Below are 13,540 nucleotides of genomic sequence, written 5' to 3'. Positions count from 1 at the left end.
TACACCCAGTCAAGACCAACCGTCCTAGAACTCCAAATGGACGAAAACACCTGAAGATATGCCCACATGACACTATGCGGGACATGGATTGGACATTCAGCCTGGGTCCCTGGGGGGAGGAATTTGGGGAAACTTTCAATATGTAACTTTCGCGCCTTTTGGCTTAGATCCTGCTTTTCTTTCACTGCTATCTTTCAAATTCAGTAAAAGTACTTCTTCTCTACTTCAATGGAGTCGGGGTTTTTCTTTCTTCAGTTTTGAACGGAGGCAGGCCTGACATTCTGAAATAAATTGGAGTACTTCCTGTCTTGACATTCTTTGGGTTCAAGAAAGATTTTTGGACTTTGAAAAGTGGCGTCCCTTTCACCTGTAGATGAACTCGGCCTTTTTTGTTTGTTTATCTGTCTGCTATTGACAGGATAGTGACAAGGTGTTGAGTGGAGTGAAAGTACTTGTTGCTATCTGTTTGGCCGCTGTACTGGAGAGTCATTGAAGGGTTTATTGCTGAATCAACATATTTTGAATTGGACATTTTGCTTTCAGATTACACTGCTAAGAAATTTGGGGAACTCCTACAATTTTAATTTGCTTTTCGTGCCCCTTTATGAAATGTACAATTTGATATTTAGTTATGAACTTTGATTTCTGGAGCAATCTAGATTCTCTGACTTCTGGAAGTAAAGTAGGTCAATAGGTCATTAGAGATGAATTATGATTTTTAAATTCCTTCAAATTATGATCTGATAGGTATGGGCTGGGCTCGTGCTTTATGCTAACTCATAAGATTTGTTTTGTTGAGTGAACCTAATCATTATGATTATAAACCATGGCTTATGGCTTAATTTGTACAAACGCAATCAATTGTAGTTTATTGAAATCATCATGACTAAATTAATCATTAGTACTAGGCGTAAACTCAAAGTAAGTATAACAAAATATTTATGAAAAATCAGCCTGAATTACACCATGACACATCACCACTTCTTAGAGAACACACACTAGGAAACCTGTGGAAAAGTTCCCTAAACTACAAACTGGACACGGAGCTATCAAAATACTGAAATAAATCTCTCTGAATCCAATGCAGTTGCCAGTTTGGCATGTTCTATAAGGTCAAAGATGGACTGGTCTAAACAGAGCATATAATTAAGAATATAGTAGTCACAGACAGCAGCCTTAGTGCAGATATAGGGATGATGGGTGCCTCTCCCTTGCTAACTCTTTTTAAGCTCAGTCAGACTAAACATCTCAATTTGCCATGAGAAAAACTGTAAATAACAGAAGATGAAGAGGAAGAAGCAAGTTCAATATTAATTAAATCCTTTCGTTATGTACTGACAGCAACTTCCTTTTCTTTTCTTTTTTAAATGCTCATCTGTTCATCTGTGAATATGTCCAGCAGCTACAAAGTCCCTTTGCAGAAATAGCTCTCATTATATTTTAGAAATGGTAAAATAGGACTTTTACCACTTTTATGGTGACCTTCCTTTCAAGAAGTGCTAGAGTAAAATAAAAAAAATGCTTTGAAATTAAATTTGAAAGCTTGGAAAGATATTTGACCGCCTTTAGAAATAAGTACAATTACCCAGTTCCTCTGGTGGGTCTTTGGAAAAAAAGATAAGAGCTGGCTAGCTTTTGCTCATGTCCAGTTCTACCCAAAACTTATCTGAAGTAAAAAAAAAAAATCAACATCCAATCCTAGTGGAATTTATCTTTTATATTTCTATAGGTAGTTCTTGACCTACAACTGGAATTTCCATTTTGTGTCATGACAGTCATAATTCAAGGCACCCACATGACTGGCTCAATTTTTTTCTGGTGGTCATTAAGTGAATGCAGCAGTCATTAAGTGAATGACACTTAAATGAATCCATTGGCTATGATGAGAAGTAAACATTGGTTTCTGGCAAAAAATGTTACAAAATTGCAGTTAAATGACTATGGGATGCTGTAAATGACCATAAATTCATTTATTAAATTTTCATGCTGCCATTTCCCCTATAACTGACTCTGTAGGCCAGTTGCCAAATGCGCAATATGCATTTGTGTGACTGCTTGGGGGAGGCCATTGGACCTTCAAATCTTGGTCATTAGGGGGGTCTGTCATACCTTCAAATAGTCAGTAAAGGACGGTTGTAAGTCAAGGACCACCTGCAATTTGAAGCTCTTTTTATTTTCCATTCCTCTAATGACATTCAACTACGTAAGTTTTTAAAAGTCTACAGTAACCGTGAACTTGGTAGAATCATATGGACTTACATTGCAATTGGAAGAAACATCAAATGTCGGATAAGGACTATCAGACCATTCAGATGCATCCATGTTTCCTGATTGCCGATGTTGAGCTTCATATTCCTTAAGCTGAAATGAAAATAAAATAAAGAGTAATCCCTCAATTTTCTCACTTGCTAAAAGTATATTTACCGGTATTTAGTTTAATTTTTTGTATAAGCAAATAATTATTGGAGAAATTAAAGCTCCGTTATTATCAGTGCAAAACAATTGTGAAGATATCTTTGTTCTTTAGATTTTTACTTAACTATTTATATTGCTTATTAATTAATAACAAAAGAAAAAAGAGCAAACCTTAAAAATGATAGTGGCAATGTTATATACATTGTCAAAAAGAAGGAAAAATATATAAAAAGTGCTCTATCAAAAAAACTAAAAAATACAAGAAAAGACATATGATATGTCATTACAACAATAAAGTTATAATTTTTATATACTTGTCTAATGCAAATATTATTCAAGTATGTATATATTTCTAATACATTTATATCACATCTTTTTTTTAACCTACTGTACAAAAGAACTTTTGTTGTTTAGACTATTTTGAAAAAATTACACCTCCAAACACACATGTGCATGCACACACCCATGTGCGTGCGCACACACGCACAAACCAATCTGGAAACTTAATTCTCAATAGAGAAAGAATTTTATATAAATAGGAATTTTAGTTATATACTGTATTATTGCCGAGCTGAAAATAGTCTTGTCTAAAATTTCATCCATTGTGAAGATATTTTGTATAAATGTAATACATATAGTATCTTTTTATTGTTCCGATTAACATTAAAGAATAGAATAAATGTTTCCAGGTTTTTTTTTTCCCCCATTAAGACCTTTACCTTAGAAATGTGTTCATTCAGGATTCTGTTCCTTGCTTGGAGAGGAGAGAAATGTCTATCCATAAAATCAGCTATTTAGAAACTCCCTGTATTTGTTTGATTCTCATAATTACGGATGCTATGCACAAGAGTCTGTGATTCACTGATGTAATCAGGCCTATCGTTTATCCCTAGCATATATAATGTATTTGCATTATGTACCCTTGCAAGAGCTTCCTCAATTGTAATCATCTTCTCCTTGACCATCATCATTAACTGGATCCGCTCCTCGTCACTCATTGTGATTTCACTTGCCACATAACCAACATCTTCCCCTGGAGAGAAATAGGAAAGATGAAAGAATAAAGGTATTTCAATACAAAAGAAATATGAGTCAAGCATGATAAGGCATGATTTTCCCAGTGAATTTGCCATGCTTAATCATGCTACTTAATTCCCCACTTATTCACATTTCAACATCTTTATTTAAGTTTTGAAAACTGCAATGATCTTAACATTTCAGAATGAGAATGACACTGGAGATAGGAAATTGCTATTTTTAACTCCTCTGTATGGAATGCTTCATTTGATGTGTATATGATTTGCAATGATTCAGGAAAATAATGATGTTTACGTGACATTCAGAGAATTATTGAGGATATTATGTTAATATCATGTTATGACATCACTTTGCTCAGTATGCAATTTTTTTGCCAAATCTGAATATGGAAACTATGCAAATTGTCTGGGATGCTTGACATTATGACAATTTTATCAACATTACAACACTAATAGGTTTAGCATCTTAGATTCTAACATCTAGTGATTGATATCTTGTATGAAAGATGTAAATTTTATAAAATTGGAACTATTTAAGCAAAGGTGCTAAACCAAAGCATGTTTTAATAAAATTGATCAAGGGTTATTACCCAATTTATACTTTTGAAGGCAGCCATATGGAAGAGAGGATGGACTACTTTATTTTATCAAAAAAATTGCATGTTTCCTAAAACTGCAAATATGTTTTTATCTATGACATTCAGACAAAGTCACCTAAGATGCCATTGGTTCATTAAAATAATAAAATCAATATAGAATTATCAAAGCTGAAGCTACTATAAACTGAGATGATGAACAAAAATAACAAAATATGTGTTGTGACATGACAACACAACACAAATACTGGTTTTTCATATTTGGTTGCAACTATATAAATCAGGACTTGCTTTATAAAGTCATAATGCACATTTTATCAGTTGCCCTGATCCTACCCTGGGAATGTCTATATGACAGTGTCTGCATAATAGAAGTAGAGAACCATTAATTTTGTGGGCTTGACTTAAGTTCAGACACTCCCTGATTAAGTTGACCCTTCCAATGGAAGGGTACTAAAGGACTTTTTTTCCCCAAGAGATCCAACTTGTGAATAGTGGCATAATGACATTTATAAAAAGAGCCTTGATAGTACAGTGGTCTAAGCACCCTGTTATTAACACAGCTGCCTGCAATTAATGCTGGTTCAAATCTCGCCAAGGCTCAAGGTTGACTCAGCCTTCCATCCTTTCTAAGGTAGGTGAAATGAGGACCCAGTTTGTGGGGGCAATAAGCTGACTTTGTATAAATATACAAAAAGGATGAAGGCTATTGCTTAACGCATTGTAAGCCGCCCTGAGTCTCCGGAGAAGGGCGGCATATAAATCAAATTAAAAAAAAAAAAGAGCTTTATCTCATGATAATTCAGCATATAATTGTTCTATGGGATAAACAAATACCTAAAGCTTTGCTCAGGGTTAATAAGTGACAGTACAGTAGATAACCCAGTTTTCTAATACTTTGGAACTCATTGAACACAGAGCATTGTAAAATAATTATAACCATCCTTGCTAAAGATTAAAGCGAGTACATAAATCCTGCTTACGGGCCCAATAGCTATATAAACTTTCTTTCCCAATTTAATAATGAAAAAAAAAAGAACTTCATTAAAATTTTTACCTTTTGAAGACTGCCTCATTAGTCCCTTCTGATTCTTTCGGAAGTTTTGCCAGAAGTATTTATTCTTCTTTTTCCAATCTACTTTACCTAAAGATTTTAAATATATGATTTAAAAGATTTTAAATAAGAAAAGAAAATCACTATCATCATTCAGTTCCAAAAACAATATCAGTTTTAAATGAGCTGTCATAAATATTTATTATATTTGAATAAGGAAAGCTATTAAAATATTTTTAATAAACAAGTAACACATAGGGTTTCTTTTTAATGAAGCTATATCTCTGCAGTCATTTTTGCAAATTCCAGTAGTTTTGAACCATTAATTAAAATCTAGATTAAAAGTCTACAATATATTCTGCTTTGTGTTTACTATTTTGAAATGTCATTTACAAACTGGTGATGCTCAGCATTTGATTAAGGTTCACTTTCTGATTTTCTTTATTAAAGCAAATACAGAGTTAAAAGGAAACCCAAAGGCTATAGAATATTTCGTTTCAAGCAGGAAAGACCTTTGCAAAAAAAAAAAAAAAAGGAAAAAGCCAAGGCTATGGAAAAGAACAACTGGCACCCATAATTTAGGGAAAATCAGAATATGGTCAACAATTAAATAAAAACACCTCCTATTCTTCTCGGTTTAGTATGACTCACTATAACTGATCATAGACATAAGGAAACACCAAAGGCAGTTCTTGACTTATGACCACAATTGAGCCCAAATTTCTGTTGCTAAGAGAGACAATTGCTAAGTGAGTTGTGCCCTATTTTATGACCTTTCTTGCCACAGCTGTTAAGCTAGTAACACAGTCGTTAATTGTCTCTCTGCTTCCCCATTGACTTTGCTTATCAGAAGGTCATAAAATGTGATCACATGTCCCTGGGACTGTGCACCCGTCATAAATATGAACCAGTTGTGCCAAGCATCTGAATTGTGACCATGTGGATGCTGCAAGAGTTGTTAAGTGAGAAAAATGGTCATAAATGAATTTATTGTTTTGAGAATCATGAATTTGCATATATTTAGTTACGGCTTTTTCAAAACAAAGCCCTCCCCCCCCCCAAAATAAATAAATAAATAAGAGGAAGCATACTGACCAACTGCACTTTCTTCAGAACTTGATTTATGAAGAGAGAACCTAAAACATAAAAGAGAAAGAGATTTATATCTGCTGCTCCATGAATGCTGGGTGGCTTTTAATTAATTAATTAATTAATTAATTAATGTTTGCAGACTAGCATATCCCCTTCCCCTCTTTTTTTTCTTATGAAGCCAGGAGGAAGATACAGCATCTCAGCTTCAGCTTCATGCTCATACAATGGCATGAGCTCAGCTCCACTGAGAAATGCTTTGAAATGATCTTCTTGTGACCAATGCAGAAAAATATGTTATAGAGGACAACAATGTTAAAGTTGTGAGGTCAAAAGGGGAAATGAACTGAAGGAAGTCTTCAGCTCTTCCAGCTCCCTCCACTGTCTGGCACAAGAGACAGACAGAAAACTTCCTAGGAAAACACCATTTTACACATGTAGTTCCAATACACAAATCTTGTGGGACCATCTACATTTCCAGCTATCCACTGAGCAATGTGAGGAGTTACTTAACAGGTAAATCAGATGGCTCCCCAACTGAATCTTTTAGCTGTCTGACAAAGTTCTTCTGTTTGTTTGTTTCTCTCTCTTCTGTGCTTAATTTACCTTTATTAAAGAGACAACAACCTTTCCCATATCATATTAAGATAGGTACAGTATTTGATAGAGATAAATAGTCCAGAAAGACCCTCTGCCATTATTTGGCTGTATTTAAATTGCAATTCATAAGCAAGCTTAAATTTCCCATTTTGCTTTCTATCAATCTACCAAAAGTAACGATCAGTTGTATAGAAAAACTATGCACATAAATCAAACAGAAAACATTCCACACAGAAAACAGGATCCCGTCTTCATTACAAAGCAGCATTGCATTTGTTCTGTTGCTTCATATAATAATAATAATAATAATAATAATAATTTTATTTCTATACCGCCCTTCTCCCGAAGGACTCAGGGCGGTGTACAGCCTATTTAAAAACACAGAAACAAAACAACAATTAAAATTTAAAATCATTAAATAATTAGGCTCCAATTAAAATCCCAGAAATTTAAAATACCCCAATTTAAAAACGTTATGTTAATAGCCCGGCCTGGCGGGCTATGTGCTTTATGATTAAAAGCAAACAGATTGGGATAGCAATTGTCATATTTCTAGAAAACAAGATGGAAATTTTACTTCAAACATACACAGAAGCTGCATTATATACTTTGACCTATGCTTTTGAGTTTGCAAACCATCCTGGTGTGCAGTTTCTAAAATTAGCAGTGGAGGGCAGTGCGTAGTCTTTAATCATCTCTGAAAAGCTCCAAGAAGAAATTAAATTGTGCTTTGTTTTAGACCTGTCACAATCCCTGTCAATGATCCAAATGATTAGAGGCCAACTGTTTATAAGCATGAAAAACATAATCATCAATTTGTAGGGGACATCATGAAAGGGAAAACGATAGCAAGAAGTTAAATTCTGATTCAGTAAATTCATCCAAGCAGAGGCAGTAACTGCAGTGCCTGGACATGGCAAATCATCTTTCTTTAGCCTGATTAGAAATTTAATCGGCACCAGCCGGGCAGCCAATTGACACACCAATTCCAGATCAGGGTGTGCACCAGGTGCATACTGGAAGAAGGCCATTGCTTGTTTCCTGACAGATGCAGTTTACACTCAGGACAACAGCTTGCAAAAAGAAAATTGATAGTTTGGTTAGATTCACAGCACCAGCAGCCAAGGATCTGATTTTTCAAAAGAACTCAAGAAATACAGAAGATATCACTCACTTACTCTCTCTCTCCCCCCCCTCTTTTGAAGCATAGATCTAATAACAATTTCTAAACCACCAAGCAGTGTTTCAGTCAAGTTTGTACAGGAACCTAGAAGAATGCACTTAATCACTTAATATATTTATTAGAGCGACTAACAAAAAAAGAAAGATAAAAGCTTAGGAGCAAAATGCTTTGGCTTCCAGCTTCTTCAGCTGTTTTAAAGCAAGATTCTTTTTATGAGCAGCTGAAGTGAATGGAAGCATTTGGCTTTTGAATTTGAATATGTGTGCACGTGTGTGTATGAAGGATGGTGGTATATGCATGTGTATGTGCATATAGACACACTCACTTCAAGAGAGATTTTATTTATTTATCTTACTTGTTTAGCCACCCATCTCATACAAAAATGACTCTGGATGGTGTACAGTATCACTTTAATTAAAGTGAAACAATAAATACATTAAACAACCACAGTTAAAAACTATTAAAAAGAGACAATTAAAAAGGAGAGGATGATATGAACAGCGGTAAGGGAGCTATCACAAAATCTCCCCAGTCTCTTGGAACGCCCAAGCCGGATATCATATCCAGGTCTTGAAAGACTTGTGGGATGTTGAGAGTGGTGGAGATAATCTTGCTTTGGGTCAGAGAAGATTCCACCAGGCAGGGGCTGTGACAGAGAAGTCCCACCTCTTGGGATGAAAGGTGCACGGAACCCACAACATGTCTTCGCTGTTCGACCTGATGAGGCAGACAGATGTAATTGGGGAGAAGCAGTCCCTCAGTTAACCTGACCCTAAGCTATTAAGAGTTTTGAAGGTCCAAACCAACTCCTTGAATTGGATCCAGAAGCAACAAAAAAGATATTGAGAGTCTAGAAAGAGTACAGAGAAGAGCAACGAAGATGGTTAGGGGACTGGAGGCTAAAACATATAAAGAACAGTTACTGGAATTGGGTATGTCTAATTTAGTGAAAAGAAGGACTAGGGGTGACATGATAGTAATGTTCCAATATCTAAGGGGCTGCCACAAAGAATAGGAGTCCACCTATTCTCCAAAACATCTTAAGGCAGGATGAGAAGCAATACATGGAAACTAATCAAGGAGAGAAGCAACCTAGAACTAAGGAGAAATTGCCTGACTGTTAGAACAATTAATCAGTGGAATGACTTGCTTCCAGAAGTTGTGAATGCTCCAACACTGGAAGTTTTAAAGAAGAGATTGGACAATCGTTTGTCAGAAATGGTATAGGGTTTCCTGCCTGAACAGGGGGTTTGACTAGAAGACCTCCAAGGTCCCTTCAAGACTCTGCTATTCTGCAGACTGGCAACAATGCAGTTTGCAAAGCAGATTAGCCCTTTCTTCATTTATTTATAAAAGTGTCTAAACTTGGAAAAGCTTGCCAGTTCCTGAAGTAGATTTGGATCTCTTTAGTAAAATAGTAAATGACATCAGCTCTGGAGAGGTATTTTTGTAGGTCTTTGTAGTGTTTAATTTCTTATCCTTATCTGCAAAACTACCTCATGTCAACATGTCTCTGCCTTTATTTTGCACTTTCATGTAAGCGTATCAATCGAAGCTTCTCCTTTTATTCTTGAAAAGGAAGCAGACTTCAGTCACTCACAAATACTCTGCTTCTCTTTTTCTTAGAAGTGGTGTGTCTTTTTCAAACACATAAAAACCACAATGCCCAGCTTTTCCAGTTATGCAGGTATGACTATATAAACAACTGTAAAAATGGCACCATAGGCAAGAGAAAGACACCAAATAGAAAACATGTTCACAAAGAATAGCGTAAGACTATTTGCACACTTTATAAATGCAGCAATGTCTTATTATGAAAAAGAATATATGAACCGTTCCCAGGAATTATGCAGTTTTGGTTGGCTTCTTTGTTTGTATTACTAAGAGTGAAAAAAATATAATACACTTATCTCAAAATTTATTCATAAATACATTTCAAAGAATAGTGAGTTGACCTTTTGAGAACTGAAAAAAAGCCTGGAAAAGTTCACAGACAATCCCAAATCTTCTGGACTCAAAATCTTAATAAAGGTTTTTTTTCTCCCTGTCTCAAGTATTCACTATCTTAAGTAGCTTAGAAAAAAAAAATGAATGCAAATAATTTTTCCTTTCTACCTTTCTTCCTTTCATTTAAACACATAGACTTTTGAAGGTGTTTTAACTTTAAAGAAAAGCAGGAGAGAAAGGGATTATTTCTCAATGGAGTTATGCACAAAGTTCAAGGGTATAAAATTAGAAGTCCCCAAAGTCTTCAGAAAGCAACCTCAGAAATGCTGCCAAATTATCGTTTTATCAAGAGAGAAAGCAGATAGAATCAAATACATGAAGAATAAGCATATTAATTGTATTAGATTAGGTCCAGGGAGAGACTCAGTCATGAAACTTCACTACGGTATGTGACTTTGAGCCAGTCATCCAACGAGGTTACTGTTGTGAGAGAAAACTGGAAGAGAAAATATTATTTATCTCTACCACCTATAGCTTCTGGAGAAAAAAGCAAGATATAAATCTAACGAATATAATAAATTAAATTATATTTTACTTAATTATACATTAGATCTAATTTAATATCTCCCCTAAATTTAGTTTTAAATTTTTAGTTTTTCAAGGTTAGCCTCCAGGCACATTAGCTGAAAGCCAAGCATGTCTCTCAACCTGAAATACGCAGCCCACTCTACTATAAATTAAAGATGCCATATCTCTTTTCTGCGTTCTGTGTGAGCTTGAAAAAAATTGCTGCCATTTTAAGAATTGCTTAAATGAACCAGTTGCTTAAAATACCTATATTTTTTTTTTCAGATTCATTTGGAAACACCTGCTTTAATAACTAGTGGAGAATTGCTCTCTTGAATTCCAGAACAATTCTGAATCATCATAGGGAATATATAATTCTATGACAATGTTCTAACTGGTGGACTACCAAAGAAATTATTCACAGCACTTTAACAATTATATTAGGAAATATTTGGTATTAAGAGGATGGAAAAAAGCAGACTGGACTTCAACTCTGCACCCTATAAAGTAAGGATCTTGTTGCTGAGCTGAGCTGAGATGGGAACTTCAACTCCTTAAATACATGAGAAAAAAAAATTATGGTGCCCAAGAATGGCCTTCTTGTTTGATTTGACAATTACACTGTTCTGTGTGGAACCTGCATCTTCTTCATGAATGTATATGGGACATAATTTGTGTTCTTCCATTCATAGACTAACTCGCTCTGAAACTTAATGATGCAGTCACACTTGGCAGTAGTTCTGATGCTGCTATGTCTGAAAAGCACTCAAATGCCATTACACCATAGCTTTGGCCCTTTGGTTTTGTTGTACTCTTATATACAGCTTCATTAGCCAGCTTTCAAATGAAATGCCCTCCAAGGCACACAGTAAAAGGACTTACAGACAGTGGTTTGCCTCAGGAGGAAAAAAAAAAGGATAGTCAATATAGATTTTTGTGAAAGAAGATCTGTTTACTATCAAACTATATATATATCTATATATCAAACTTATAATAGGACATGAATACCATTGCTTAAAAATATGCAAAACTTTTGACAATTTTATTCATGACAACTCTATTCATACAGAAAAAAATGCATGTGTCTGGAGCAATTGATTGTATAGTTCATACAAAAATTATATATCAAGAATGAAGCCTTAATAGCACTTAGTGATAGTACTTAGACTTATATACTGCTTTATAGTGCTTTTACAGCCCTCTCTAAGCGGTTTACAGAGTCAGCGTATTGCCCCCAACAATCTGGGTCCTCATTTTACCCACCTCAGAAGGATGGAAGGCTAAGTCAACCTTGAGTCTGGTGAGATTTGAACTGCTGAACTGCAGCTAGCAGTCAGCTGAAGTAGCTTGCAGTACTGCACTCTAACCACTGCGCCACCTCGGCTCTTAAGGTGCCATGAGACAACTGATAATATAGACCACAGGTGTCAAACCTGTGGTGTCAAGTTGCTTGTCACCCTACATTTCGCAATGTTTTTCCTATTTGCGGAGCTGGGGTGGGTGTGGCCACCAGTTTGACACTCCTGATATAGACCCATCTCTAGAAGCAGTATATCTGTTCTATCAACTGCACATAAAATAAAGAACACTGTAGTTTATGGGAAAAAAATACCCAATAAAACAAGAATTACATAAGAGATTATCCAAATTCATTTTAAAATAAATGTATAATTCTTTATAAATAACAAATGCAGACATAGTATAAAATATACCTGAAGAGAAATGCATAGCATGAATTATATTCTGCACTCCCATTCACTATTTACAAGCCAATTGTAAACAATAGATTAGCCTGTTTCAGCATTTTACATCGAGGGGCCCATGAACACCTCAGTACAAAAGCCCCTTGCTACCTTCCCTTGACAGCATTTGTTTATCTCCCTTCATTATACAACACCCAGTAACTAACCTATAGTACTGTGATGATACTCTTGTGTGTGAAGACAAGATAATTTACTTACAGATGAAAGGCATTATTTGGAAAATGAGACTTTAAGGTTCCTATAGAGATTTGCATGTCTCTGCTAGCATCTATGTGAGAAAGATAGAAAACAGAGAAGTCCCATTCAACTATCTTGTCATTATGTCTCCATAGCAATGGCTCTGGGGTCAACGTCTTCTCAGCAGTAACAAACATGCCATTTCTCTTGTTTTGCCGTTACAGGCAATACAGACAAGGTAATGTTAACTGCACTGCTTTAGAGCAGGGCCCCACAGAAGTTAGACCAGAATCTCTGTGTGACTTGCAAACTATCAACAAGATTTTACATGTAGATGACTGGAGGACTCAGAGTAGTCATTAAAAAAACCTCCTAGATTCTGAAATTCTACTCTACCCTCACAGTGTCTATTTTTTCACTACTCCCTGGTCATTGGTTAAAAGTTGTTATCTTCTGTTAGTTTTATTGTATCCAACATTTTTTCAAGAATAATGTGGGATCTTGTTGAAATTCCATTCCATTCAAGCACTGGAAAAGTTCCTTTACTGAGGCAACAGGATGCAGAAACAGAATGGTAATTTCCTCCAAGAAAAAGGAACAATCTCCTTCAAGCCAACATATGAAAAATGGGAAATGAAATCACAAATCTTCAGCTCACAGTAAATGACCAGAAAAAGAACAATAAATTGTGGCTAAAAAATGATAAAACAGGATGAGCCAAAAATGAGATAAAGGAAATATTGAAGACTGTAACATTAGAAAGAATCCACACAATTGCTTCCAACACTGATGAAAAATAAAATTTCAGTCTCTGATTGAACGAAAGACTGACAAAAACTCCATCTTTCATTCACCACATTATAGAAGTACAAAAATAAAAATAAAAAATGAAATAAAAAATAAAAACAAATATAAGTTAAGAAGTCTTATTTAAAGCATAGAGCTGAAATTGATATGGCACAATGCTATATGAAATGCAGATTATGATCTTTCATGTCCCAACATTAATGTCTGTATCTTGAAGAACCATAAAGCAGCTATTAGTCTGTGAGTTCTTTTTCAAAAAAAAAAAAGGAAGGCATTGCCAGGAGATTAGGCATCTATCTTACCTC

The 13,540-nt window shown here is 35.2% G+C and overlaps 1 protein-coding gene across 8 annotated transcripts in view; it reads right to left on the bottom strand.

Moving 5' to 3' along the window:
- Positions 1-13,540, bottom strand: part of SASH1 (SAM and SH3 domain containing 1) — a 569,022-nt gene that overhangs the window by 49,759 nt on the left and 505,723 nt on the right. For all 8 annotated transcript variants that reach the window (XM_034418982.3, XM_034418987.3, XM_034418988.3 and 5 more), the window contains exons 5-8: positions 6,198-6,238; positions 5,106-5,192; positions 3,336-3,448; positions 2,260-2,361 (exon numbers count right to left, since the gene is read on the bottom strand). In XM_034418982.3, coding sequence (XP_034274873.1) covers positions 2,260-2,361; positions 3,336-3,448; positions 5,106-5,192; positions 6,198-6,238 — 343 coding nt within the window. The remainder of the gene's footprint in view (positions 1-2,259; positions 2,362-3,335; positions 3,449-5,105; positions 5,193-6,197; positions 6,239-13,540) is intronic.

This window comes from Pantherophis guttatus, chromosome 1 (genome assembly GCF_059756535.1).
Source record: "Pantherophis guttatus breed Tessera chromosome 1, ASM5975653v1, whole genome shotgun sequence".
In the NCBI taxonomy this organism is placed as follows: domain Eukaryota; kingdom Metazoa; phylum Chordata; class Lepidosauria; order Squamata; family Colubridae; genus Pantherophis; species Pantherophis guttatus.
This window is presented reverse-complemented; position numbering and strand designations above follow the sequence as displayed.